The sequence below is a fragment of the Corythoichthys intestinalis genome, chromosome 22 (assembly GCF_030265065.1).
Source record: "Corythoichthys intestinalis isolate RoL2023-P3 chromosome 22, ASM3026506v1, whole genome shotgun sequence".
Classification (NCBI taxonomy): Eukaryota; Metazoa; Chordata; class Actinopteri; order Syngnathiformes; family Syngnathidae; genus Corythoichthys; species Corythoichthys intestinalis.
The window spans coordinates 2,076,487-2,102,085 of NC_080416.1; the positions used below are offsets into that span (position 1 = coordinate 2,076,487).

General features: G+C 41.7%; 2 protein-coding genes across 7 annotated transcripts in view; one reads left to right on the forward strand and one right to left on the reverse strand.

The window, feature by feature from the left end:
• Positions 1 to 20,404, forward strand: part of cdcp1b (CUB domain containing protein 1b) — a 28,394-nt gene extending 7,990 nt beyond the window's left edge. For 5 of the 6 annotated variants that reach the window (XM_057828389.1, XM_057828384.1, XM_057828387.1 and 2 more), the window contains 12 exons: positions 75 to 299; positions 5,689 to 6,030; positions 6,100 to 6,315; positions 6,392 to 6,742; positions 6,825 to 7,040; positions 7,115 to 7,471; positions 8,853 to 9,209; positions 10,902 to 11,099; positions 12,237 to 12,593; positions 14,696 to 15,052; positions 15,133 to 15,214; positions 16,609 to 17,341. In XM_057828389.1, coding sequence (XP_057684372.1) covers positions 80 to 299; positions 5,689 to 6,030; positions 6,100 to 6,315; positions 6,392 to 6,742; positions 6,825 to 7,040; positions 7,115 to 7,471; positions 8,853 to 9,209; positions 10,902 to 11,099; positions 12,237 to 12,593; positions 14,696 to 15,052; positions 15,133 to 15,214; positions 16,609 to 17,107 — 3,552 coding nt within the window. In that variant the 5' untranslated portion in view covers positions 75 to 79 and the 3' untranslated portion in view covers positions 17,108 to 17,341. Of the gene's footprint in view, positions 1 to 74; positions 300 to 5,688; positions 6,031 to 6,099; positions 6,316 to 6,391; positions 6,743 to 6,824; positions 7,041 to 7,114; positions 7,472 to 8,852; positions 9,210 to 10,901; positions 11,100 to 12,236; positions 12,594 to 14,695; positions 15,053 to 15,132; positions 15,215 to 16,608; positions 17,342 to 17,401 lie in introns of those variants that run through there. The other variant, XM_057828385.1, reaches the window with a different exon arrangement.
• On the reverse strand, positions 19,481 to 24,316 carry LOC130910818 (tetranectin-like). The gene is made up of 3 exons (XM_057828390.1): positions 24,148 to 24,316; positions 22,010 to 22,099; positions 19,481 to 20,376 (listed from the first exon to the last, which is right to left on the reverse strand). Exons 1-3 carry the CDS (start codon positions 24,242 to 24,244, stop codon positions 19,970 to 19,972), a joined length of 594 nt encoding a protein of 197 aa, XP_057684373.1. The 5' UTR covers positions 24,245 to 24,316; the 3' UTR covers positions 19,481 to 19,969.
• Between the last annotated feature and the right edge of the window lie 1,283 nt (positions 24,317 to 25,599).

A 25,599-nucleotide genomic window follows, 5' to 3' on the forward strand; every position in this document is an offset into this window, starting at 1 on the left:
TCTCCACTGTTATGTAGTCATTTCTGCATTTCCTTTTCTTGCATCATCTGACTTCATCCGATCCGTTTCCTCAGAATGCATGCAGCTGACGGCGCGGCCCGACAAAGGCTCATCAGTGACGGTGTCAGTTGGCCGACCCTCGGACCAGTGTACAGTGTGTACTGTCAGTGGGGTCAACGACACGCAAACGTCGTGCCAGTCCATTCTTACTTTGGAGCCTGAGAAGGAAGTCAAACTACTCTTCAATTGCTCCCATCCCGTAGAAAAGTCTTACCTGGTCACTATCAGTCAGTCCATCGGTGAGTTAACAGACTTCTAATTGCAGCTGCCTATGCAAACTTTTGTTTTGGGTTGGCTATGCAAATTCAAAAATTTTCATATACTGTGCTTTGGTTCGGGGCGAAGTTTTGCAACTGCTCGTAGTTATAATTCTCAACGAGATATTCACCTTGTTTGCAGTGCTTAAAATGTAAATCATAAGGTGCCGGAACGCAAAGTACATATGACAGCGCAGGAATGACGAGACGGGCACAGGTCCTGGTACATACGCAGAAAATGGTTCTGAAAACAACACACAAATACCCACTTGCCATGCTGCGGGACTTACAAGCCTCACTTTCAGATAATATCCATGGTATAAATTAGAGATGTCCCGATCGATCGGTATCCCAATCGATCGGGTCCGATCACGTCATTTTCAAAGTATCGGAATCGGCAAAAAAATATCGGACATGCCTTTTTTAAATATATATACAGTACTGTGCAAAAGTTTTAGGCAGGACAACTGCCTAAAACGTTTGCACAGTACTGTATATATATTTTTTTAATTATTAAATTTATTAGGATCATGGAACCTTCCACTTGGGGAAAATCTATACATACAGTATATCCTGTATATACATAATATAATAAAAATATCCAGTACTGTTCAAAAGTTTTAGGCAGGTGTCCTGCCTAAAACTTTTGCACAGTACTGTATATATATATTTTTTTTATTAAATCGTTTTCTAATTGTATTTAACGTTACAGACATAATATGTTACACTCATCCAGAGTCTTTAGTTCAGGCTTAAGGTAGTGTTATCAAATTTATCCCGTTAACGGCGGTAATTACTTAAAAAAAAAATTTATCATGTTAAAATATTTAACACAATTAACGCATGCACTGTACGACCCACTCACGCATTGTCGCGTTCAATCTGTAATGGCGCCGTTTTACCTACATATAGAGCTAAAAGGCAGCGTAAAAAGAGTAGAGTGAATTTTGGCAGCCTTTGGAGCCTTTTTTTAATTGGCTAAAGCCTTACAATCCCTCTCACTACGATTAGAAATATCGTGGGAAGCAATGTGGGGAAGAAAGGTAGTATTTGATCTTTTTCTTAACACCCTGTTATTTCCCAACGCAGAGAAGATATATCAGTTGGTACCACTGCACACAGTCATGGGTGCACTTCCTATCATGCATTTGGGCAGAAGTTAAATGGCTACAGTATCATTTACTGAAAGCTCAACAAATACACTAGATGGCAATATTTAGTCACAATATACAAAGTCACATTTATCCTTTAAGAATTACAAGTCTTTCTATCCGTGGATCTCTCTCACAGAATGAATGTTAATAATGTAAATGGCATGAGGATTTATTGTCATAATAAACAAATACAGTACTTATGTACTGTATGTTGAATGTTGAAGGAGAAAAGATATCGTCATCGCACACACCATATAATTGTTTGCATTAGTCTAACACATATATAGTCTAACTCATACATATGGTACAGGTTCTCGTAGGCACCGTCTAACTGTTTGCATTACTCTAACACACGTAATATAATTAATCAGGAAATAATATCATTTTCATATTTACGGTAGGACTACACTACTAATAAAAAATAAATAGAACACCATAATTTCATGAGAAGAAATAGAAGAGATGCACAATGCCGTCTTATCAAAAGATTGACGCACCAACTCTGGCAATCAGCTCTCTCAACAAACTCCAAGGACAAAGCGCTTTGTCCTTAAACAAGTACAACCAGCCCGGACAGCAAAGTTGATAGCGGGCGTCCCAATCTGCAAACGAACCTAAGCCGCCCAAAACCGGCCACAGAGGGGATGACCCAAAAGCAACGCCCAGAAACGCCTGAGACAAGGCCCGCCTCAGCAAAGACTTTAAAAAGACTGGACACTGAGATAAGACAGATTTTTTCTGCTCGGAAACATATTGCCTTGTTTTGGATCCAGAATTGTCCCTCCGTCGTCTGTTTTTGCCTTGTTTTTACCATTGTCGACGAATAAATTGTCAACCTGTTTTAGGTGAGTGTTCTTCAAGCTTTTGAAACATGGAGTCAGTACAAAGGGTTAAAATAAGAGGATGCGCGAGATTCGGCCTTCCCGGCGGGCGCACGCAGAGCAGCGTCAGCCGAGCGGCACTTGTTTTGGTTGGTGCTGTCCGCGGGTGCGTCTGGGCCGGGGGGGGCGAATTTCAACAATGTATATATTCGTCCGAGTTTTATTCATTTTTTTCTTAATGCATTGCCAAAATGTATATGATCGGGAAAAATTATCAGGAATGATTGGAATTTAATTGGGAGCAAAAAAAAAAGCAATCGGATCGGGAAATATCGGGATCGGCAGATACTCAAACTAAAACGATCGGGAGCAAAAAAACATGATCGGAACAACCCTAGTTTAAATGTTATTACAACAATTTACAATTATTTAGGCAATACTCTGCAAAGCACGGGCAATTGGCCACATAACCACAGGTGGGACTTATGTATGTTACAGTACACAGTTATGTTATTGTCACGGTAGCAGCCTCCTGCTCTGGCTTGGCTGGCTGTCCGTGAACCTGGCTAGCTGCTGCGGCGCTAGCCTCCTGCTGTTAGCATGCCTCCTCCGTTAGCATGATAGCTGCAGCTGCCCTCATCACCGGTTGTTGCTTTTCTGACTCGTTTTGAACCATCTTCCTTCGTTTTGAAAAAAAGACAGTAAATGCAACTGTCTTTTTGGCATGTTGAAATCCCGTTTGATCCTGGCTGCTTGCTCCCCAGATGCTGCAAATTTCAAAAGTTTTCTTACGTCAGGGGCGTGATTTGTTGGTCCAGCTTTTCAGTGCATCAACAAATCTCACTCTTTCAAATGACCTAAAATTTTTCGAAACAACATTGTTACCGGCCTTCCCCAAGGGGTCGCTGTCCCGTTTCATTGTGACCGACATTGCCAATTTGGTGTAGAAGAAGTGGGCGAGCGTAGGGGGGAGAGAGAGGGAGCGAAAAGCAGAGTTGTGCGGAAGTGCGGTGTTGACAGGCTAACTGTCCCCTGCTGATTTTTGTTTAGTTAATAAAAGTCTCCATGGAACATTCATCTGAGGCATCTCAGTGTTTTTATACACTACACAACCTCCCCGAAGGAAGAACCGGACGTAGGAGCGACGATGAACAAGCCACGGAAATCGTCGGTCCACATATTATTATTATTTTCTATACACGAGAGGTGCCGGATCTGCCCAAATAAGTCCCGGAACACAGGGAGGCCAAAATCAAGAGGTGCCGGATCTTCTTCCGGCAGGATCCGGCACAAATTACCCCCTGCTTGTTTGTTATGAAAGGTCATTATCAGAGCACGTCTTAAAAAAAATCAGTTCCAGATTTGGGTTTGCGGGCCACGAGCTACAGTTGTTTTCCGAAATTTCCAGGTTCGCGGTGAATCGGTAACAGGCACACTTTTGCAAAATAGACATTGTTTATTGATTAGAAAATGTAGAATAAATGAGATTTATTGATTACAATCCCATAAGAGCAAGCAACAGGTATCAAAAACAAGCATAACAAGGGTAACGATGACGCTAGATTGAGTTTGTAGATCCCAGAATCCCCCCGCTACCGTTACAGCACAACCAAGTGTTCCTTAGCAATGAAAATCACTTACTGTGACAAATGAGCGGGAGCCAACGCTCCGGTAAGGCGGCGAAGGAACAAAGCCAGGCAATCCGTACGTGACCCGCTGGTGGACTTTACTGGTCGCTCGGAAATGCCTGGTTTTTGTAGGAACGCGCCACACGGGGGCGGAGGTTGGCGGCGCGGCCCCGTCCAATGACAAAGCTACTTTTGGTTCAGCCCCTCGAAAAAGGGGCTATTCTTTGCGTGGTTCCCAGGTTGTGCCGTCCGGTAGCAGATGTTGTGTTCCCACGGTAAATATTATGAGTGCAAAACAAGTTATCTTGTGAGATTCCCTCCTAACTATGGAACCCAGGCGTGTTAGAAACAATACTATGGTGCAAAACAAGTTATCTCGTGAGATTCCCTCCTAACTATGAAACTCAAGGTAAAAAACAATAGAAGTTGTTACAGTCTAGAGGTCACAGAAGCAATCATACATCACAAAGCCGTAATGTAATATTTTCCCCCATCAACAGTGAACCCTCGCTACTTTGCGCTCGAAACGTCACGCCCTCAGTCATCGCGAATTTTTTTTTTTTTTCAATTTAGAAGTAAATAAATACAGATGAGCTGTCCCGATCCGATCACGTAGTCTCATCAAACGGTCTCATGCGCCGTCATTAGAGCAGGAGAGTGGTGTCACTAGCGAACTTGACACATGAACATGTGATTTTATCCAACGGCTGATCTTAAATATTCAAATATGGAATCTAAAAGTCAGGTACATTGTATAGAGACACGTGGCATCATATGCCAAATGTTAAAATTACCCTAATTTTCGCACTATAAGGCGCACGTGACTATAAGCCACCCCCCACCAAATTTGGCAGGAAAATGGCATTTGTTCATAGATAAGCCGCACTGGACTATAAGCTGCAGCTGTCCTGTAGTATGTATGTATGTATGTATGTATGTATGTATTATGGGATATTTACACGAAAAAGATATTAACCAGTAATACTTTATTTGACATCAGCGTCATACCAATTACTTTGAACCAATTGGCTGCAAAGCTTCATTGCTTCAAGAAGCTTAATTTGGCCATCACTGTCAAACTGTCAACCTCTGCTGCCACCTGCTGTCAACACTGTTGTTGTCCAACATGCCTCCTAGCATGCATTGCAGCGCTACAGATGCAAGTAACAATCAAAATTCATGTCCTGTGCTAATAACTTCTTAAGTTACTGTTCCAGTTGTTTCATTAATTGCTAGTTATTGTATTTGGTAACACTTTATTAGACAGTGGTGCCATAAGACTCATAATTATGACATGACACTGTCATGAGCATTTATGAATGCTTATAACAGATGTCATTTACTGGTATCCGGGATATTATCTCACTTTTGAATGGATGTAAAATATCCAAGCTGGACATAAATGGAGTTATTGACATAATTTGCCGGATGTCACTTCACAACAAAAGCATTCAGTAATGCCCATGATACTGTCATGTCATAAGTATGAATGACGGTTTTATGACAATGTTATGATGGCGCTTTGTAATAAATTGTTACCCATTAACCCAAATAAATCTTCAAATAAGCCGCACTGGACTATAAGCCGCAGAATTCAAAATGAAGGAAAAAAGTAACGGCTTATAGTCCGAAAATGACAGTATTTTCAGTTTTGTGCATTGAAATGTTGTAAACCAGAATGACAAGGCAAACAAAGTATCTCTCCTTTTTGATTTAACCTTTGAATGTCATTATGTGTGCATGCTTTCTCCTCTGCGTTGTCATGCAGAATGCACAAAAGACACCTGCAGCCCTTCGACCATCGAAACTCAACCCTCCCTTCTCAACGAGTTCTCCAGAACATTCATTTGGACGATCAAGGCTCCCGAAAAGACAGTTGTGGGTCTGGACGTCCTCGGAGAGGGACTGCGGAAAACGTCACAGCCGTGCAGTGATGGATATCAGTATTCAGTGGCCGCGTTTGAAGGGGGCAGCAAAGCAGACACTCTGTACTGCAAAGCCGGTTCAGTGACCCATTTAGACCTGCTTGATCAAGCTGTCGTGTCTCTGCAAGTTAAACCCAAGACGCAGGTGGAGTCTGTGGTCTTCCAGGCTTCTGCTGGACCTCTAAGTAAGATTTGATTGTAAAGTATTATTTCAAGATGATTTTTTTCCTAAATGGAACAAAAATTCCGTTCAGAGGGCCGAACGGTGGTCGTGACCGTCGATTCCAGCACGACTTTGTCGATCAGCAAGTTCTCGCAGGAATCGGAGTGCGAGCTGTGTTCCGGTGTCGATTCAGCTCGCACCTGCAGCCAGAGCGGGAAGACCCTGACTGACGTGCAAAGTCTGGCGCTTGACTTCAGCTGTCTAAAGCCTCAAGAGGTGTACAGTGTGGAGGTGGAGAAGGCAATAGGTGAGCCTTCTGAACATCTGCAAGTCACGTCAGTATATTCCAGTGATTAAAGATTCATCGTATGTTCTCTTCGCAGAATGTACCAAGGACTCATGCACACCTACTGCAGGAGAAACTGATCCAAACCTCTGGAAGGACTTCAAAAGAACCCTGAAATGGGACATCAGTGTCCCAGAGAGGACCATCCTGACTTTGGAACTGCCTAGCGACAGCTTGAAGCAGGTATCGGCGGAAGACAAATGTCAAGAGGGCCCACAGTACTCTGTGAGCACAACCAGAAACGACGGTCAGATCAAGACCAACATCTACTGCAGAGGTGGACCCATGTCCAAATTGGATCTCATTGGGAGGACTTCCTTGACCGTTGACGTGCCCCAAGGAGAAGAAATGGACAGGACCATTTTCACTGCCAGAGCAAGACCCAGAGGCAAAAGTCCTAACTACTTTAATATCATCTTTAACTTCAGAGTGTTTTATCATCCATGACATTCTTCTGTTTTATTCTTCAGCTGGCAGAATGCTGTCAGTGACCCCTGACCCGGAAACCATCATTATTCTCAGCAGAGACACAGTCGAACCCGACTGCAGCGTGTGTTTGGGCGTACCGCCGGATCAGAAATGTGATCCAAAAAGCCTCATCTTGAGAGAATCTCGTAACACGTCTGTGGATTTCACTTGTCCTCAACCTGAGGAGGTCTTCAAAGTGGAGATCAACAGAGAAATCGGTAAGTCCCTTTAGGAAAATAATCTTGATACATTGCCACGAGTCTGGCAAATTTGTCTTTTCATGTAATTCCAGATTGCACAGCGACTTCCTGCTCTGGTGATATCGTCCAAGCCGAGTCCTCGCTCTTCCCCGACTTCAACCGGACTTTCACCTGGGACCTGAAAGTCAGTTCCACTCGAGCTTTCCAACTGGACTTCCCTGAGCCAGGAATGAAGCAGATTTCGAACGGAGATACGTGTCCAGATGAGCACACCTATGTTCTCGTTACCTACCTGCGAACTGGCCCCGCCAACATCGGAACCTTCTGCAAGGGCGGTTCTGTGACCAGTGTCCAGGTGCGCTACAAGGGCCGCGTCTCTCTACAAGTGCCAGGAAACAGAAAGATGGATGCCGTAGACTACAAACTCAGTGTTGGGCCTGAGACCAGCAGTAAGTGAATAGGCTAAGAGTACTGACACTAAAGCGTGGGAAATTGCTAATCCTTCGTTGCTCACTAAAATGAGGTATCGTGTTTGCGGTTGGAACAAGGGGTTGGAACCTCTAGGTTCCTCACTATACGATTTGCGATCTTACGATAACGATGATCTCACGATATGGCAATACAACGGTTATCGGTAAATTGGGAGAGACGGCGAGAACGAAAATTGGTATATGGTATGTGGCAAAAATGGATTTTGGCATGTGGCATTTTTTTTGGTATGTGGCAAAATGGATTTTGGCATGTGGCATTTTTTTTGGTATGTGGCAAAATGGATTTTGGCATGTGGCATTTTTTTGGTATGTGGCAAAATGTTTTTTGGTATGTGGCATTTTTTAGCCATGTGGCATTTTTTTGGTATGTGGCAAAATGTATTTTGGCATGTGGCATTTGTTAGCCATGTGGCATTTTTCTGGTATTTGGCAAAATGGATTTTGCCATGTGGCAAAATGGATTTTGCCACGTGGCGTTTTTTTTTGGTATGTGCCAAAATGTATTTTGGCATGCGGCATTTTTTTTGCCATTGGTATTTGGCAAAATGGATTTCGGCATGTGGCATTTTTTTGGTATTTGGCAAAATGGATTTTGCCATGTGGCAAAATGTATTTTGGCAGCTGGCATTTTTTGGGTATGTGGCAAAATGGATTTTGGCATGTGGCATTTTTTTGGTATGTGGCAAACTGGATTTTGGCATGTGGTATTTTTTAGCCATTTGGCATTTTTAGGGTATGTGGCAAAATGGATTTTGGCATGTAGCATTTTTTTGGTATGTGGCAAAATGTATCTTGGCCTGTGGCATCTTTTAACCATGTGGCATTTTTTTGGTATGTGGCAAAATGTATTTTGGCATGTGGCATTTTTTAGCCATGTGGCAAAATTGATTTTGGCATGTGGCATTTTTTTAGCCATGCGGCATTTTTCTGGTATGTGGTAAAATGGATTTTGCCATGTGGCTTTTTTTTTGGTATGTGCCAAAATGTATTTTGGCTTGCGGCATTTTTTTGCCATTGGTATGTGGCAAAATGGATTTCGGCATGTGGCTTTTTTTTTGCAATGTGGCATTTTTTTGGTATGTGGCAAAATGTATTATGGCATGTGGCATTTTTTTTGGTTTGTGGAAAAATGAATTTTGTTATGTGGCTTTTTTTTGGGGTATATGGCATTTTTGCAGGCCAAGCACCTCCATGCCATTGACGGCTATGCACGTCCAAATTTTGCACTGTAATGGTAAATGTATGTTCCAAAATCACAGCCAGACGTTTTTCTGCCATTGGAAATGAATGAAAAATTTAACTCTTGTTAAGACAGAATCTTCCCTCCCTTCTTTTTCAGTGGTGGCCATTGTGAAAGTCAAGCTTCCACGTGGCGTCTCTGACACGACCTTCATCGCTGCCAATTACCCTAATGATTTCCCTGACAACCAGCAGATGCAGTGGGACTTTGCTGTGCCCGGAATGCACAACTACAGCGTGCATTTTCATGATCACATGGCGCCAGAGTGCCTCAGCAAGGATGTGGAAGTAGAGTACAGAAAACAGGACAAAAAGATCAGAGCGGGTCTGACGGACAAACAGCCAGAGCATCAACAAGGAAACTTCGGAATGGTGTTGAAGAACTGTGAAACCAACAGGACTTTGCAAGGACTCACTTTGAAATTCAGCGTGTCCACTATGAGAAGTGGACATCCAGGTACGAATGCATATTGAGTAGTAGACGTACAAGACAGTGTTGTTTTTGCCAGCCCTTTTAATTTTCATGTTAGTCTTTTGGATGAAAGTACTAGTCTTAGTCATATTTTCAGCAGGGCCGAGAACCAAAACTGGTATTTGCCATGTGGCAAAATGGATTTTGCCATGTGGCATTTTTTTTGCCATTTTGCAAAATGGATTTCGCCATGTGGCATTTTTTTTACCATGTGGCAAAATGGATTTCGCCATGTGGCATTTTATTATGCCATTTAGCAAAATGGATTTTGACATGTGGCATTTTTCGGGAGGTATATGGCAGTCTTGCAGGCCATGCACGTCCATGCCATTGGCGGCCATGCACGTCCAAAATTTCCATTCATGGTCAAAAATCACAGCCACATATGTTTTTCTGCCATTTAAAATGAATGGAACGTGCATGGCCGTCAACGGCATAGCCTGACTTGGGTGTCAGTTGAATGTCAATGCACTGTAATGTAAAGTGTATGGTCAAAAATCACAACCACACGTTTTTCTGCCATTTAAAATGAATGGAAATTTGGACACGCATAGTTGTGAGTGGCATAGATGTGCATGGCCTGCAAAACTGTCATATACTCCAAAAAATGCCATACAACCCCCCATTTTGCCACATGGCAAAAAAATGCCTCATGGCAAAAAAAAAAAAATGCCACATGGCAAAATCAATTTTGCCATATGGCAAAGAAAGAAATGGCACATGGCAAAATCCATTTTGGCACATGGCAAAGAAAAAAATGAGACATGGTAAAATCCATTTTGCCACATGGCAAATACAACTTTTGGTTCTCTCTTTCTCTTCATATTTTAGTCATTTGAAAATGTGTGTTTGTCCTCGTCTAGTTGTAGTCAACACAACCTAAGACAAATGTTGTCTAATTGTCGACATGTATTGTTTTCGTCTATTCGTCTATAAACTTCAAAAGTTTTAGTCCATAAATAAATTAAAGTTTTCCAACAATTTCGAATGAACACTGACAGATGAGTACATAATTGTAGAGTCTACAAGGACATCACCATCTTCGTGATAATACACATTCAGCAGGAAAACAGTACATTATTTTCAATGAATTAAACTTACCTGGATGCCACGAACTGTATGTAAAAAGTTTTCCAAGAGTTTAAGACGACACTCACCACGCGAAATACTTACGCAAACACTATGCTAAAGCTACAAGTTACATTTAGTGTGTGATGATCACTCAGCACAGACCTTTAAAGGCTAAAACAACATGGAATATCTAGCCAAGATAAGAAAACAAAACTTAGCAGGCAGCACCTGACGTGTGTTTCACAAAAATCTGGAGCCTGGAGAAGACATGCTAATTCACCAGCTGATGAGTAAGCGGAGCACGTCACATGAGTGACCAAACGCTGCTATGGTGCGTGCTAACTACACATATGATAAGAAAATGTAACACATTGCGAATTTATGACGGAAACTAATTTTCATCTCGTTCTCGTCAGACGAAAAGTGCCATCTGTCTTGTTATGTTTTATGTTTTTTAGTTCGTCATCGTCAAAATTGTTCGTTGACTAAATATTTTCGTCATCGTTGACGAAAACAACACAGGTACAAAAACAATGAATGATATCCCGGATGCATGGGCTACAGTTCCTATCTCTAATTGTTTTTCTTTTTCCCACCTTTTCTCAGTTTTGTGCACAGTCGACCTGAGCAAACAGCAAAAAGTGTCCCTGAAAATTGAGAAAGTGGGTGCCGATCCCTACTGCGAGATGAAAGTAAATTCACAGCTTTCAAACAAGATAAACGTGGCTGCTGGTAGTCAAGCCCAGCTTTCCTTCCTAGACTGTCCCAATGAAGATGTGCGATTGACAGCAAGTGAAGTTATTGGTAAGAGTCAGTACGCATTATTTTTTCATGGGGATATGTGAACCATTCTGCTGTATTTGTTGGTCGTCTTCATAATGCCATGCACACGGTCAAGCAGTCCTGTGCCAGAGTTAGCAAAGCAACCCCAAAACATCGGGGAACCCCTGCCATGTTTAACTGTGGGGACCGTGTTCTTTTCTTTGAAGGCTTTGGTTTTGGCAAACTCCAGCCTGGCTTTTTTACGTCTCTGGGTCAGAAGTGGGGTCTTCATGGGTATCCTACCATAGACTCCCTTTTCATTCAGACGCCGACGGATAGTACGGGTTGACAGTGTTGTACCCTCGGATTGCGGGACAACTTGAACTTCTTTGGATGTTAGTCGAGGTTCTTTATCCACCATCTGCACAATGTTTCGTTGAAATCTCGTCAATTTTTCTTTTCCGTCCACATCTAGGGAGGTTACAATTATTGATGACACTGCGCACGGTAGACACAGGAACATTCTGGTTTTTGGAGATGGACTTGTAGCCTTGAGATTGCCCATGTGTCCTCACAATTTGGCTTCTCAAGTCCTCAGACAATTTGGTCTTCTTTCTTTTCTCCATGCTCAGTGTGGTACACACAAATCTTTTCTCCACGCTCAGTGTGGTACACACAAAGACACAGGTTGCGTCAACTTTAATCCATTTTAACTGGTGGCAAGTGTGATTTAGTTATTGCCACCACCTGTTATGTGCCACAGGTAAGTGATAGGTGCTGTTTGTAACACAAATTAAAGAAACATCACAATTTTCAAAGGGTGCCAATATTTTTGTACGGCTCATTTTTGGAGTTTTGTGTACAATAATAATGATTTTAATTTTTTTCCCATTCTCTTTTGTGTTTATGCATTGCAAGCACAATAAATGAAGATATTGCCAACAAAGCATTTGTTAATGCAATTATTTTCTGGGAGAAATTGAACATTACCTGGCAGAATTGCAGGGTTGCCAATACTTTTGGCCAGCACTAAAAAATTTTTAAAAAATCAGAAGTCATTATTGTGCTTTTGACAAGTTGAAATCTGATTAGGATGTGTGACAAATGAAGGGCATACTATAAAATCTGAGAAAATGATCAAAGATTGCCTTTCAAAAGTCCTTTCTGAACGATTTTCAGAGTGTCAGAGTGCGGCTCCCTGCTCTGAGACCCTCCTCACCGTCCCCACGTTGGATTCCTGTTTACGGATGCCTCTCCACAGCTTTACCTGGCACCTCACCATCCCTCAGGATAGGACCATCGATCTGGTGTCGCCGTCAGGGAGTCTGCAACAGTCGGTACCCGGCCAGGAGTGTAAGGATCCCGTCTCCCTGCACGTTGAGGAGAGCGAAGGCTTCTCCGTGGGAGACTTTTGCTCGAACGGAATTATCCAGAAAGTTCAAGTGCACGCTAACATCTCCATCACGGCGACCACCCGGGACTTTAGCAAGACCAAAGGGCCTTTTCTCAACGTGACCTTCAGCAAAGAGATCCCAGGTAATGTTTTCCTTAGTTTCCACAAGATGGCAGCAATGCACCAATTTTCCTTTTGACGGGCCTGTTGATCAGTAACTACACGTCTCATGCAAAAAACGGTTGCACAAAGTATTTTAACCTGTAAATCATTTCTTAGCCCTCTGATAATGGAAAAAAATAACATTCAAACAACAACAAAAAATGGCTCAGTTTATGAGTGCAGCCATTGTGTGATGACAGTTGTACAGCCATAACACTGACACTGGGGCTGCAGCTATCTATTATTTAAGTAATCGACTAATCGATCAACTAGTTTGTTTGAATAATTAAGTCTTCGGATTAGGAACATTTGATGCGTTGCAGAATGCATTTTAGGAGATGGAAAACAAAGGCTTGCACTTTCAAAAGAGCATTAAACAAAGTAACTATGCAGAATTTCATTTCACAAGACCAATAAATGCATTTAAAAACTAGAAACTGCAATTTCCGGAGAAATTACTCTGGGTCTTTGCTGTGTAGGGATACAGATCTTAGCCCCGCCTAGATTGGTTTGGGGGCATTTCGGGGAAAATATTAGATCACATCCTGTTGAATTGGGGACATTTGGGGGACACGTCTTGGTCATAACAGGTCACTTCCTGTTGATTTGGGGACATTTCGGGGACATGTCCGCGTCAAATTAGGTCATTTGGGGGCCGTGTCCTGGTCATTTTGGGACATTTGGGGGGGATGTCCTGGTCATATAAGGTCATATAGGGACATTTGGGGGGCATGTCCTTGTCATATCAGGTAATTTGGGGACATTTGGGGGACATGTCCCATTGAAATCTGGTCATTTCCTGTTGATTTTGGGACATTTGTTTATTTGCCATTGAAAATGAATGGGAAATTTGGACATCCATGGCCATCAATGGCATCGACTTACATTTGCGTCAATGGAATCCAAGTGCATTGGCATCAATACAATCAATAAACATGGCCGTCAATGGCATTAAACAAAGTGAATGGGAAATATGGACGTCCATGGCCGTCAATGTCATCGACTTACATATGTGTCAATAGAATCCATGTACATTGGCATCAATAGATTAGACATACAAGGCCGTCATTGGCATCAATGCACTGTAAATTCCATTCGAAATTCCAATGGAAGTGAATGGGAAATTTAAACCAACGTTGCATCCCATTAAAAATGAATGGGAAAGTTTTTTTGGTATATTTCTGGGGAACCGTAATTTTTTTCTTTTATTTAACTTTTATGTCCCTCACTGTCCCGGAATTTTTGATGTCCAAATTATGTGATTTGGTCAAAAATTGTAGAACTACACATATTGAAAATTGTGGAAAAAAAACTTCCCCCCAAAATTGGTGAAAAATCAGCGTTTACGGGCGAACGGAAATTTTTTTGGGGTCGTTTGAAAAATTCCTTCATGTCGCACGAAAATTCCGGTGGTTTGGATATTTGAACAAACGGTTTGGGCTGTGCGCCGCACCAAAGAAATCCCATTAAAAAAAAAAAAAAAAAAAAAACATTATCTGGGTCTTTTCCAAAGATCCAGATAATAAATTAAAATACCTGAGCTTAGCCTCAAACAATATAAAAGATCAATAAAATAAACAATTGGCTAACTTGCATAGCAAAATTCCGCTAGCTTAAATGCTATAAAATGTGAAAACTTTTTTTTTTGCAATGCTCTTAACAAATCGTTCAAATGCATATATTCCTACAAATGATACCTAAATATATACATATAAACTATATTACGAATGCATTAAAAAACATATTAGCTCAAACAAAAACTTGCCTTATGTTGGTTTTAACAGGGAGCAGCTGGATTGAGCCATGTTAAATGAGTTAGTTCATATTCACTGTTGCCACTAGAGGGCAGTATATCCACCCAAATTAATAAAACTAAATGCAAACACTTTCAAAACAAACCATGACAACGCCACTCTAATTAAACTTTTTTTTCTAATCGAATTACTCAATTGTTGCAGCACAGACTAATAGACTGGAAACGGGACAAAACACACTTTATGTAGTAACAGTAGCTGTTGAATCTTTTGTAGTCTTTCTCCTTTCTGAGACGCACAAAATGAGTTCTTATGATGGTTGTTTCTAGAGACCATCATTTATCAAGTCAGCCCTCATACGAGCACTCCAACAATGCTGGCCACCCCCAACTGGCCCAAAGGAATGAGGCCTTCGTCCACCGTGTCCTGGATCGTCTCTTTGCCGAGCCAGTACCAGGCGGGGGTCCAGTTCGTCAACGTCAGCCAACCCAAATGCAACGACAGACACACGGCCATCAAGGTGAAGATGTTGGACTCCGAGGAGGAGCTCCTGAGCCGGCGGGAGGATGAGAAAATGGACGACAAGCTCCTGGTGCCTCGCAGCTTCTACCTCAACATGTCCAACTGCATACCAGAAGATGGAAATTTTGGCGCAGTCACCAAAATCGTTTTAGAGCAGAAGAACAGTAAGGAAATGCTCATTTAGGCCTAATTTCATCCTAAGAATGTATCCAAAAGGCTAATATATTTGCAATCACTGTCGCAGATCTCTTGGCTATCCTTCTCGGCATAGCGGGGGCACTTCTTCTTCTACTCATCATCTCGGCGGTAATCTGCTTCTTTGTCAAGTGAGTACCTCCCTATACAACTTTATTATCTGTAAAGCATTGAGGGGATCCAGTTTGGTGGCATCAGCATTGCATCTCTGCTTTTTGTGGATGATGTGGTGCTGTTGGCTTCATCAAGCCGTGATCTCCAACTCTCACTGGAGCGGTTCGCAGCCGAGTGAGATGTTGTCGGATGAAGACCAGACTGTGGTCCTCAGTCGGAAAAGGGTGGTGTGCCCTCTCCGGGTCTGTGGAGTTTAAGTATCTTGGAGTCTTGTTCACGACTGAGGGTAGGAGAGAGCAGGAGATCGACAGGCGGATCAGTGCAGTGATGCGGACTCTGCACCGGTCCGTTGTGGTGAAGAAAGAGCTGAGCCAAAAGGTGAAGCTCTCGATTTACCAGTTGATGTACGTTCCTACCCTCAGTTAAGGTCACAAGCTGTGGGTTGTGAGCGAAAGAACAAGATCCCGGATACGAGCGGCCGAAATTTCCTCCGCAGGGTGTCCAAGTTCTCCCTTAGAGATGGGGTAAGACGCTCGGTAATTCTGGAGGGACTGTGGGTAGAGCCGTTACTCCTCCGCGTTGAAAGGAGCCAGCTAAGGTGGCTCGAGGGTCTGGTTTGGTGGCATCAGCATTGCATCTCAGCGGTGCTGTTGGCCTCATCAAGCCGTGATCTCTAACTCTCAATGGAGCGGTTCGCAACCGAGTATGAAGATCAGCGCCTCCAAATCCAAGACCTCAGTCAGAAAAGGGTGGCGTGCCCTCTCTGGTTCCCCAAGTGGAGGAGTTCAAGTCTCTAGGGGTCTTGTTCACGACAAAGGGTAGGAGAAAGCGGGTGATCGACAGGCGGATCGGTGCAGTGATGCGGACTCTTCACCGGTCCGTTGTGGTGAAGAAAGAGCTGAGCCAAAAGGCGAAGCTCTCGATTTACCAGTCCATCTACGTTCCTGCCCTCACCCAAGGTCACGAGCTGCGTGTTGTGAGGCAAAGAACAAGATCCTGCATATGAGCGGCCGAAATGAGTTTGCTCCGCAGGGTGTCCAGAATCTCCCTTAAAGATACGGTGAGATGCTCGGTCATCCGGGAGGGACTCCAGGTTGAGCCGCAACTCCTCCGCGTTGAGAGGAGCCAGCTGAGATTACTCGGGAATCTGGTTCGGATTCCTCCTTGGAGAGGTGTTCTGGGCAGGTCCCACCGGCGGATGACCCAGGACACGCTGGAGAGACCATAGTGTCCTGGATCCTGCCAGAGGAGTTTGTTGAAGTAGTTGGGAAGAGGGAAGTCACCGCAACCTGACCCTGGATCAAGCGGTAGATAATCGTTGGATGGATGGATGGATGGAGAAGGTTAACAAAGTCTTTACGGACCACCACTGTCCCTACATAATCCAAAAATGTCATTTTTTTTCGAACAGGAAAAAGAAAAAAGATCGCATGAACAAGGAGGCGTCCATCTACATGGGCAGAGGGAATATTTTCCGTCCCGGTGAAAGACAATTCAGCAAAGCGCGGTCCGACAACGAGTCGCACGTATACGCCTCTATTGATGACACGATGGTGTACGGTCACCTACTGGGAGACACCAGCTACGCGGACAGCATGCAAGAGCATTTCAAAGGAATGCAGTTGGACTCCTACCACACCTTCACAGGGCCCTCGGAGCTGCCCGTCATCAACGAACCGGAGCCGGAACCCGAGGTGGACCACTTCAACACGTTCTTAGACCCGTCCGAGTCGTTCCTCCCGCCTCGTCCGCGCACGCCGATCGACCGGCAGGATAGCCTGGGATTTCAAGATCGCAGAATGGTAGACAATGAACTGTACACGTTCAGAAACACGGGGGAGATGAACACTTTCCGCCTGTCGGGTGCCGACATGGAACCGGAACCGCCTCCGTTGGAGGAGTTCTTGTAGGACGGGATCTCTATGGAAATGATGTGCCTCAGCCTCACTCAGGTAATCTGAGTTGAAACTTTTTAAACTTGAGCTTTTCGAAAGCTTCCAGAACAGGACTTCATTTTGTATTTTTTGAATCCCTGCCTGTGTGGTTTGGATTTTGGAGCAGGGAAATTGTTTTAGATGTTGTTTTTTTAAACGTTGCTCTCTTGTGAATACATCTTTTTTAAAATAAATTTTAGGGGAAAACTGGACTGCCTTCACTTGATTAAAGCAACAATTAGGTTTTGTTAAAAATTATTTCTACCGCAGGAACTTGATACAAAGGAAAGAAGCTGTGTCAACTGCTGAGTGGCTGCTACAGCAATCCAGGTTTGCGTCGTTTATTACCAGCGGTATGTAGTAACACGTTATTTACTTTTACATTTATTTGAGTCACTTTTATTAGACAAATGTACTATTAACTCATTCACTCCTAGCCATTTTCACCGGTGCAACCCCCTTCGCTCCGGGCCGTTTTACTGGATTTTGACTGATTTTGCAAGGCCCACAGAAAATTATGTTCTATTGCCATATAAGCATGGAACCCACTAAAAGAATGATTACTCTCTTCTTTCAGCAGGAAAAAAAATATCTTTTTCCATTCTTTAGAAATCTGTGTTAGAAAATAGCTTAGTTTGATGAAAAAACTGATAAATTGAGCTTTTTGTGAAAGCATACATTTCAAACATTGACTTTCACACAGCTATTTTTGCTTTAGTTACATCCCAAACATCTGAATAATTTTTTCCTCTTACAAAATAACATAACAAGACAAATAGAGCTTTTGATAGCAAAGTAACAATTTATTTACTCATAACTAACTGAGAGATGACGCTGTTGTGGCCTCGACAGTTGGGGTAAACTTTTCCCTCATCGCTACCTGTCTCATAAAGATGGATTTTTTTTAGTCTTTCTTTTGTGGTGACCACTGCGTCGTGGCAGAGTTCTCCTGGGCAACTTGTGTTCCTGGGGAGGAACTGATTTGGCATCGTCCGCTGCACTAGTGGTCCCGGTCGTTCTGCTCGGTCGTCCAGCGCCTGGCATCCCGGGCGTCCTCCCGGTTGTTCTGCTCGGTCGTCCACCGCCTGGCATCCTGGACATCCATTCGGTCATCTTTCGCCGGCGCCCCTGCCGTTCTTTCCGTTGAATCGGGTTGCGGGTCTTGCCAAATGCGCTACTGCCCTCCAGTGGCCAGTTTTATTGCTTTAAAATGGATTTTCAGCTTTGTGCTTTGGAGCTAAGTTGACTCAGAACCCAGAGATGTTTCTTGTGGAAAAAAACAAACATAAAAGACGTATAAATACAGCTTTAGGACACTGAAACAATTAAAAATAGAACATATTTATACGTTTTTGAGAGCAAATGAGTTAAGACTAGTTTTACGAAGCCATACTTTTTACTTTGACTTGAGTAGACTTTTTTTTTTTTTTTTTGCCAGAGACTCCAGCAGTGGCTCAACAATTTTCACCAATGATATGTTGCAATCATAATCACATGACTCCATTATACCAATCGGGACTCATGCTTGCCGATCTATGATCACGCCGGCCTGTTCAATCACGTGGCGTCTTTAAAGCACCGTAAAAATGAAGTATTTGACATGGAGCGCCGCCGTCAACATGACTCGAAAGCATGGATTTTAATCTCTGTTTTTATTTGGCACCGATTGACCGATTTATTCATTTTTTTCTTAATGCATTGCCAAAATGTATATGATTGGGAAAAATTATCGGGAATGATTGGAATTGAATCGAGAGCAAAAAAAAAGCAATCGGATCGGGAAATATCGGGATCGTCAGATACTCAAACTAAAACGATCGGGATCGGATCGGGAGCAAAAAAAAAAAAGATTGGAACAACCCTACTTTTAATACCGTTAATAATGGAATACTAAATTCAATGCTTTTTTAATACTTTTAATAACCCGCGGGTACCATGTTCATTGCTTTACAACTTTTATCGACGATGTTTTACCGGAAAACTCTTAATTTTAAAATCATATATAGGAAAGTCAATTTCATGCAATGGTACTTTTCGGCCACCTGGGGGAGCATGCCCTCCTGGCCCCCTTTGAACTCTGCGTATGAGAAAGCTTGAACCTCTTTTAGGTCAGCACAGTGGCTACGTGGTTAGCACATCTTCACCGATATGAGGTTTGTGGTTTGAATTCTTGTGATTTTTGTGTGGAGTTTGGATGTCGGCCTGTGTAGTTGCTGTCCAAAACTAGCGTGTGTGTGAGTGCTCGACTCAGCCAAGCGTCCTGGATGAATTTCCAACTTTTGGAAGAAGCAGGTTAAAGATTCTCGCCCCTCATGTGGAAACAAATGCAGAATTTCTTCAAACTCGAGATGCACTTTTACAGTTTATTTAGTTTGTTCAGAGGTTACATCAGGTTAGACGTTAGCTGAACTTCGAACATCTGGAAATTAGCAAAACAAGAATATTCTTCAGGCTCAATGTGAGACTTGTCAGTGAAAAAACAGAATGCAGCATAAAACAGGCACCTTATGAACTTTAGACACACTTTAGGAATTTCATTAGGTTACATAAATTTAGTTCTTACACCCACATTACATTTTGTAGGTTTACACAATGTGAGTTTCTTACTAGTGGTATTATTTTGAAATGACAATGGATGTAGCTATCATTTTTTATTTTTTCAAGAATGCAATTCTTCTGGTTTTTGTTTTAAACACAAAAGGATGGAATTTATGGCTATGCAGCTGACTCCAAAGATCAAATTCAGAACGGGCCCAATTGCTAAACCAGGCGTCTTTACAATAATAAAGTGGCATTGCAGCAGAAGTACACAGAAAGCAGCCATTTGCATACACGTGATCACACAACATTGAACTGGCAGACCGAGGCCTTCTCGTCACGGCAGTTCTCATCCGACCATTTCCCTTGGCCGGCCACCGCCAGCACGGCGCAGTTCTGGGAGCGGCCTCCGTCCGGCTGCCGGGCGCGGCTGTTGGACGTGTCCCAGTTCTTGAACTGGATTCCGCCGCCGGTCTGGTCCGCCCAAGTGTCCTCGGTCACCATGTCGTTGATGCCAAGCCACACTTGCTCGTCCCTGCCCACGCTGAGGCGGAGGTAGTCTTTCAACAGGTCGTTCTCGTCGGCCGAGGTCGGGACGCCCAGGACGCCGCCTAGGGCGTTGCAGTCCTCGCTGGCCGTGTGGTACGACTTCTTCGCCGAGTCGGCCAAGAAACACTTGCCGTTGAATTTTGTGCCTTTTAAACACACTGGAGATATAGGATCAAGATTAGATTGGGTCCGATCACGTCATTTTCAAAGTATCGGAATTGGCAAAAAAATAGCGGCCATGCCTTTTTTTTTTTTTTTTTTTTTTTTTAAATTAAATCGTTTTCTAATTTAACGTTACAAACATAATATGTTACACTCATCCAGAGTTTTTAGTTTAGGCTTAACATAGGGTTATCAAAAATATCCCGATAACGGCGGTAATTCATTTTTTAAAAAATGTATCACGTTAAAATATTTAACGCAATTAATGCATGCGCTGCACGACCCACCCACGCATTGTCGCGCTCAATCTGTAATGGTGCCGTTTTACCTATATAGAGAGATAAAAGGCAGCGTAACATGAGTAGAGTGAATTTTGGCAGCCTTTGGAGCCTTTTGGCTAAAGCCTTACAATCCCTCTCCCTACGATTAGAAATATCATGGGAAGCAAGGTAGAAAATGATCTTTTTCTTAACACCTTAGATTATTTCCCAATGCAGAGAAGATATATCAATTGGTAGCACTATGCACAGTCATGGTTCCACTTCCCATCATGCATTTGGGCATGGCTACAGTATCATTTACTGAAAGCTCAACAAACACTAGATGGCAATATTTAGTCACAATATACAAGTCTTTCTATCCGTGGATCCCTCTCACAGAAAGAATGTTAATAATGTAAATGCCATCTTGAGGATTTATTGTCATAATAAACAACTACAGTACTTATGTACTGTATGTTGAATGTATATATTCGTCCGAGTTTTATTCATTTTTTTCCTCAATGCATTGCCAAAATGTATATGATTGGGAAAAATTATTGGGAAATGATTGGAATTGAATCGGGAGCAAAAAAAGCAATCGGATCGGGAAATATCGGGATCGGCAGATACTCAAACTAAAACGATTGGGAGCAAAAAAACATGATCGGAACAACTCTAATAAAGATTAAAAACATCATGAAAGGGGGAGCATGTTGTTGACCCCGAAAAGCAGTGTCAGTGATCAAATTACAATATATACATCTTGACGAGACTGTTCATGTTCAATCCTCGGTTAAAGCTCAGTTGCTGTTGAAACTTTTGAAAGCTTAGATTTATAGAAATTCTAAATACCTCAGTTCATAGACTTCGTAATTGCATTGCGCCTCGCATTCAAGTAGGAGGCCGCTCACATTAAGAGGAGCCATTCACAAACACGCACGCAGCGATCTAACGCTGGATTTAGGTTGAAAAAGTACGAAAGCTGTACCACATACAAACAGGGAGGATTATCTCAGGAGTGATGTGTTCGAGGATTCAGGTAATTATGATATTTTTCGTACCATGCATGCATTTTGAAACGTAAAAAAAAAAATCAAAGGGAGAAATAAGCCGCTACTGCATTGGCATCATAGTTCGAAATATTTAGGTGGCTGCTAGCTACATTCACTAACAGACTATCATTGTATTTTGACATATTTACATAAAATAAATGCGAACTGCCCGTGTTGTTAGCTTTTCACCAAGAATCGAGACTGTTTTATGTCCATATCTATAAAGATATGGGATTTAAGCATTTACAAGAATTTTCAACGAAAAAAAGCTCTTTGGGATTCCACTCTGTCAGCTTTGCTCTAATGATCATGTTTACCTCTCTGCAAGGCCTGTTCTTCCTTCAGCAGGTTGAGATCCTGTACAATGTCATTAATTTGTTTCTGGAGTTCCTCAATGGCAGCATTATCTAACTCCACCACAAAAAAAGGAAAAATAAACGCACATTAGATCACATGAAATATTTACAGAAGAGGATTCGGGCCACTGAAGAAGGGGGGGGGGGGGGGGGAATAGTGTCCACGATTGTGAGATTATAGTCAGAGTTCTGACTTAATGCTCAGAATTCTTCACTGTCAGAAAAATGACTTTAAAGTCTGAACTTTGAGCATAAAGTCAGAATTTATGCTCAGAATTCTCACTTTAAGTCAGAAGCATGAGACGTGAGAATAAAGTCAGCAAATTTAACTCAATCTTCTCTTTGTCAATCATTGTCACGATTTTTTTTTTTCTTGAGTTACTCTTTAAAGTTGGAATTCTCGGTTCAGAATTCTGAGAATAAAGTCAGAATTCTCACTTTTAAACGAGGATTCTGAAAGAAATCTCATTTTAAAATCAGATTTCTGAGAATGAAGAATTCTCATTTTAAAGTCAGGATTCTGAATGTCAGAATTATGTTTTACAAGTCCGAAATCTGAGAATGAAGCCAGCATTCTGAGAATAAAGTCGGTAAATTGAGCTCAATCCTCTGTTTTAGCATTTTCACAAGTTGGATTTTTTTTTTTACTTGAGTTACTCTTTAAAGTCAGAATTCTCATTTTGAAATCAGATTTCTGAGAATATCGTCAATTCTCATTTTAAAGTCAGAAGTCTGAAAGTCATAATTCCCACTTTAAAGTCAGAAATCTGAGAATAAAGTCATAATTCTCACTTTAAAGTCAGAAGTCTGAGACGTGAGAAAGCCAGAATTTTAAGAATGAGTTCAATTTACTGACTTTAATCTTCTCTTAGCATTTTCACTTATTGGATTTTTTTCTGGATCTTTAAAATCAGAATTCTCAGTTCAGAATTCTGAGGAAAAAAGTCAGAATTCTCACTTTAAAGTCAGAAGTCTGAGACATAGAGAATAACGTCAGAATTTCGAGAATAAAGTGGGTAAATTGAACTCTTGGCATTTTTACGATTTGGAATTTTTTCTCAAGTTAATTTTTAAAGTCAGAATTCTCACTTCAAAATTCTGAGAGTAAAGTCTGAGAATAAAGTGAGAATTCTGAGGATAAAATCAGATTTCTGACTATGGTTAGAATAAAGTCAGTAAATTGAACTCAATCTTCTCTTTTAGCATTTTCGATATTTGGAATTTTTTCTTAAGTTAATAAAGTGAGAATTCTGACTTCTCAGAAATCTGAGAATAAAGTCAGTAAATTGAACTCAATATTTTCTTTTAGCATTTTCAATATTTGGAATTTTTTCTCAAGTTAATCTTTAGTCAGAATTCTGACTTTAAAGTCAGGATTCCGAAGGTCATAATTCTGTTTATTCTCAGAATTCTGATTTCATAATGTCAGAATTCTGTTTTTAAAATCAGAATTCTGAGAACAGAGTCAGTAAATTGAACTCGGTCTTCTCTTTTTAGCATTTTCAATATTTGGAATTTTTTTCTTAAGTTAATCTTTAGTCAAAATTTTGACAAAGTGAGAATTCTGACTTTAAAGTCAGGATTCCGAAAGTCTTCTGTTTATAAAATCAGAATTCTGAGACTAAAGTCAGAATTATAATAAACTTTGAAGTCAGAATTACCACTTTAAAATCAAAATTCTGAGAGTAAAGCCAGAATTCTAACTTTAAAGTCGCGATTCTGAAAGTCATAATTGTTTTTAAAATCTGAATTCTGAGAATAAAGTCAGTAAATTGAACACAATCTTTTTTTTTTAGCATCTTCAATATTGGAATTTTTTTCTCAAGTTAAAGTGAGAATTCTGACAAAAGATTAAGTCAGAATTCTGAGACTAAAGTCAGAATTATGACTTTAAGTCAAGATTCTGAAAGTCATATTTCTGCTTTTAAAATCAGAATTCTGAGAATAAAGTTAGAATTCTCCATTTCAAGTCAGAAATCTGAGAATAAAGTCAGAATTCTCGTTTTAAAGTCAGAATCTTTACTGGCCTTAACCATCTTCCGTAAATATTCTTTGAACCCTTCAAGCATGTCAAGAATACATGGTTCAGTGCTCCATACCTTTCTTTACTGGCTTCCTCTTTGGCGGAGTCTGCTGAAACGAGCAGTTGACCAGCATCAGCACGAGCATCAGAACGTAAACACCTTTGCACTCCATGGTTTTGCTTTGTCGGACTAAGGCTGGGTCGACGTGGAGCCTCGCTATTTATCTTCACCTCTGAAACCTCCCTTTCTCGCTCTTGTGTGCGTGCGTGCATGTGAAAAATGGTGAGATGGTGCAAACCTTCCTCAATACTGATGACATAACCATGTGCGGTTTTTATAGTATCTTTAAAAAAAAAAAAAAAAAAGAAAGGTTCATTATGTATTAAATAACCTGTATGAAAAAGATGGGAGTATTTTTTTCCAGCATGAGCGCCAAATGCTTTGAGGAGAGGCTGTGTTTGCATTTCAAATTTAATGAGGACTTTAATCATGATGTACTTGAGCTAATAATTCGTCGGAAAACGTCAAATGTCTCGTTTGTACGCCAGACTCTATTTAAAAAGGTGACGAATCCGCAAATTGGGTTCTAAACTTTGCAGCTCAGTAACTGGAGTTTGCTTTGGACCCGTGCGCTGTCAAACGCTGGACCGTCTGACAGACGTCTGGAATGGTTTCTTCCCATCTGGTCCGTCTTTTCTCAAACCCTCAGCCACGTGGCAGAAACGGCAAAGCGCAGAGAATCCAGAATTTTCCTCAACTTTGTTACATAATGATTTTGTCAGCAACTGAAAAACGGAGCCTTTCTTTTCTCCGACGTGTCCTGAATTTTTCAATCTACCAATGACTTGTTTGGTCCGATCGTAATCTGCACACGTTCAGAAACTTTGTGCATGTTAATTCGCATTTCATTGCATTGGTAATATATACACAGTGGTGCCTCTACTTACGAACGTCTCTACATACAGAATTGTCAGGTTAAGACCCGCCTCAACGGGAAAATATTGCTGATTGCTAATTGTTAAAAAAGACATTTCAGGATACGAAAGGCAGAAATACAGTACGGGCTAGAGATAGAGCAGATTTAGGCTACGTTCATACTACAGGTCTTAATGCACGAATCCGATTTTTTCGTGTTTTTCCGACTCGAAGTGAGGCATTAACTTGACGGTCTGAACGTGACAAGTCTCATAGAACGGGACCATTTCAAATCCGATCTGGGTCACTTTCGTATGTGGTCTAAATCCGATCTGGGCCACATTTTCCCAGACTGTCGCGGCGGTCTGTACTGTCCAGTCCCGCAAATCGGATTTAATGCAGCAATTACGTCATCAAATAGCGAGAGTCGTTACCGTAGCTATGCACCTGTGCGTTATTAGCACCTAGCTTGCAGTGAACACGGCTTTTGAGGAAGAGCTGAGCTTGACAACAGTCATAAAAAATAAAAATGGGTTGAGGATAAGCCTGAGAATGCTCAGTTTTCTCTCTGTTCCAAGTGAGCAATATTTCAACATTGCCTCCACGGCCGAG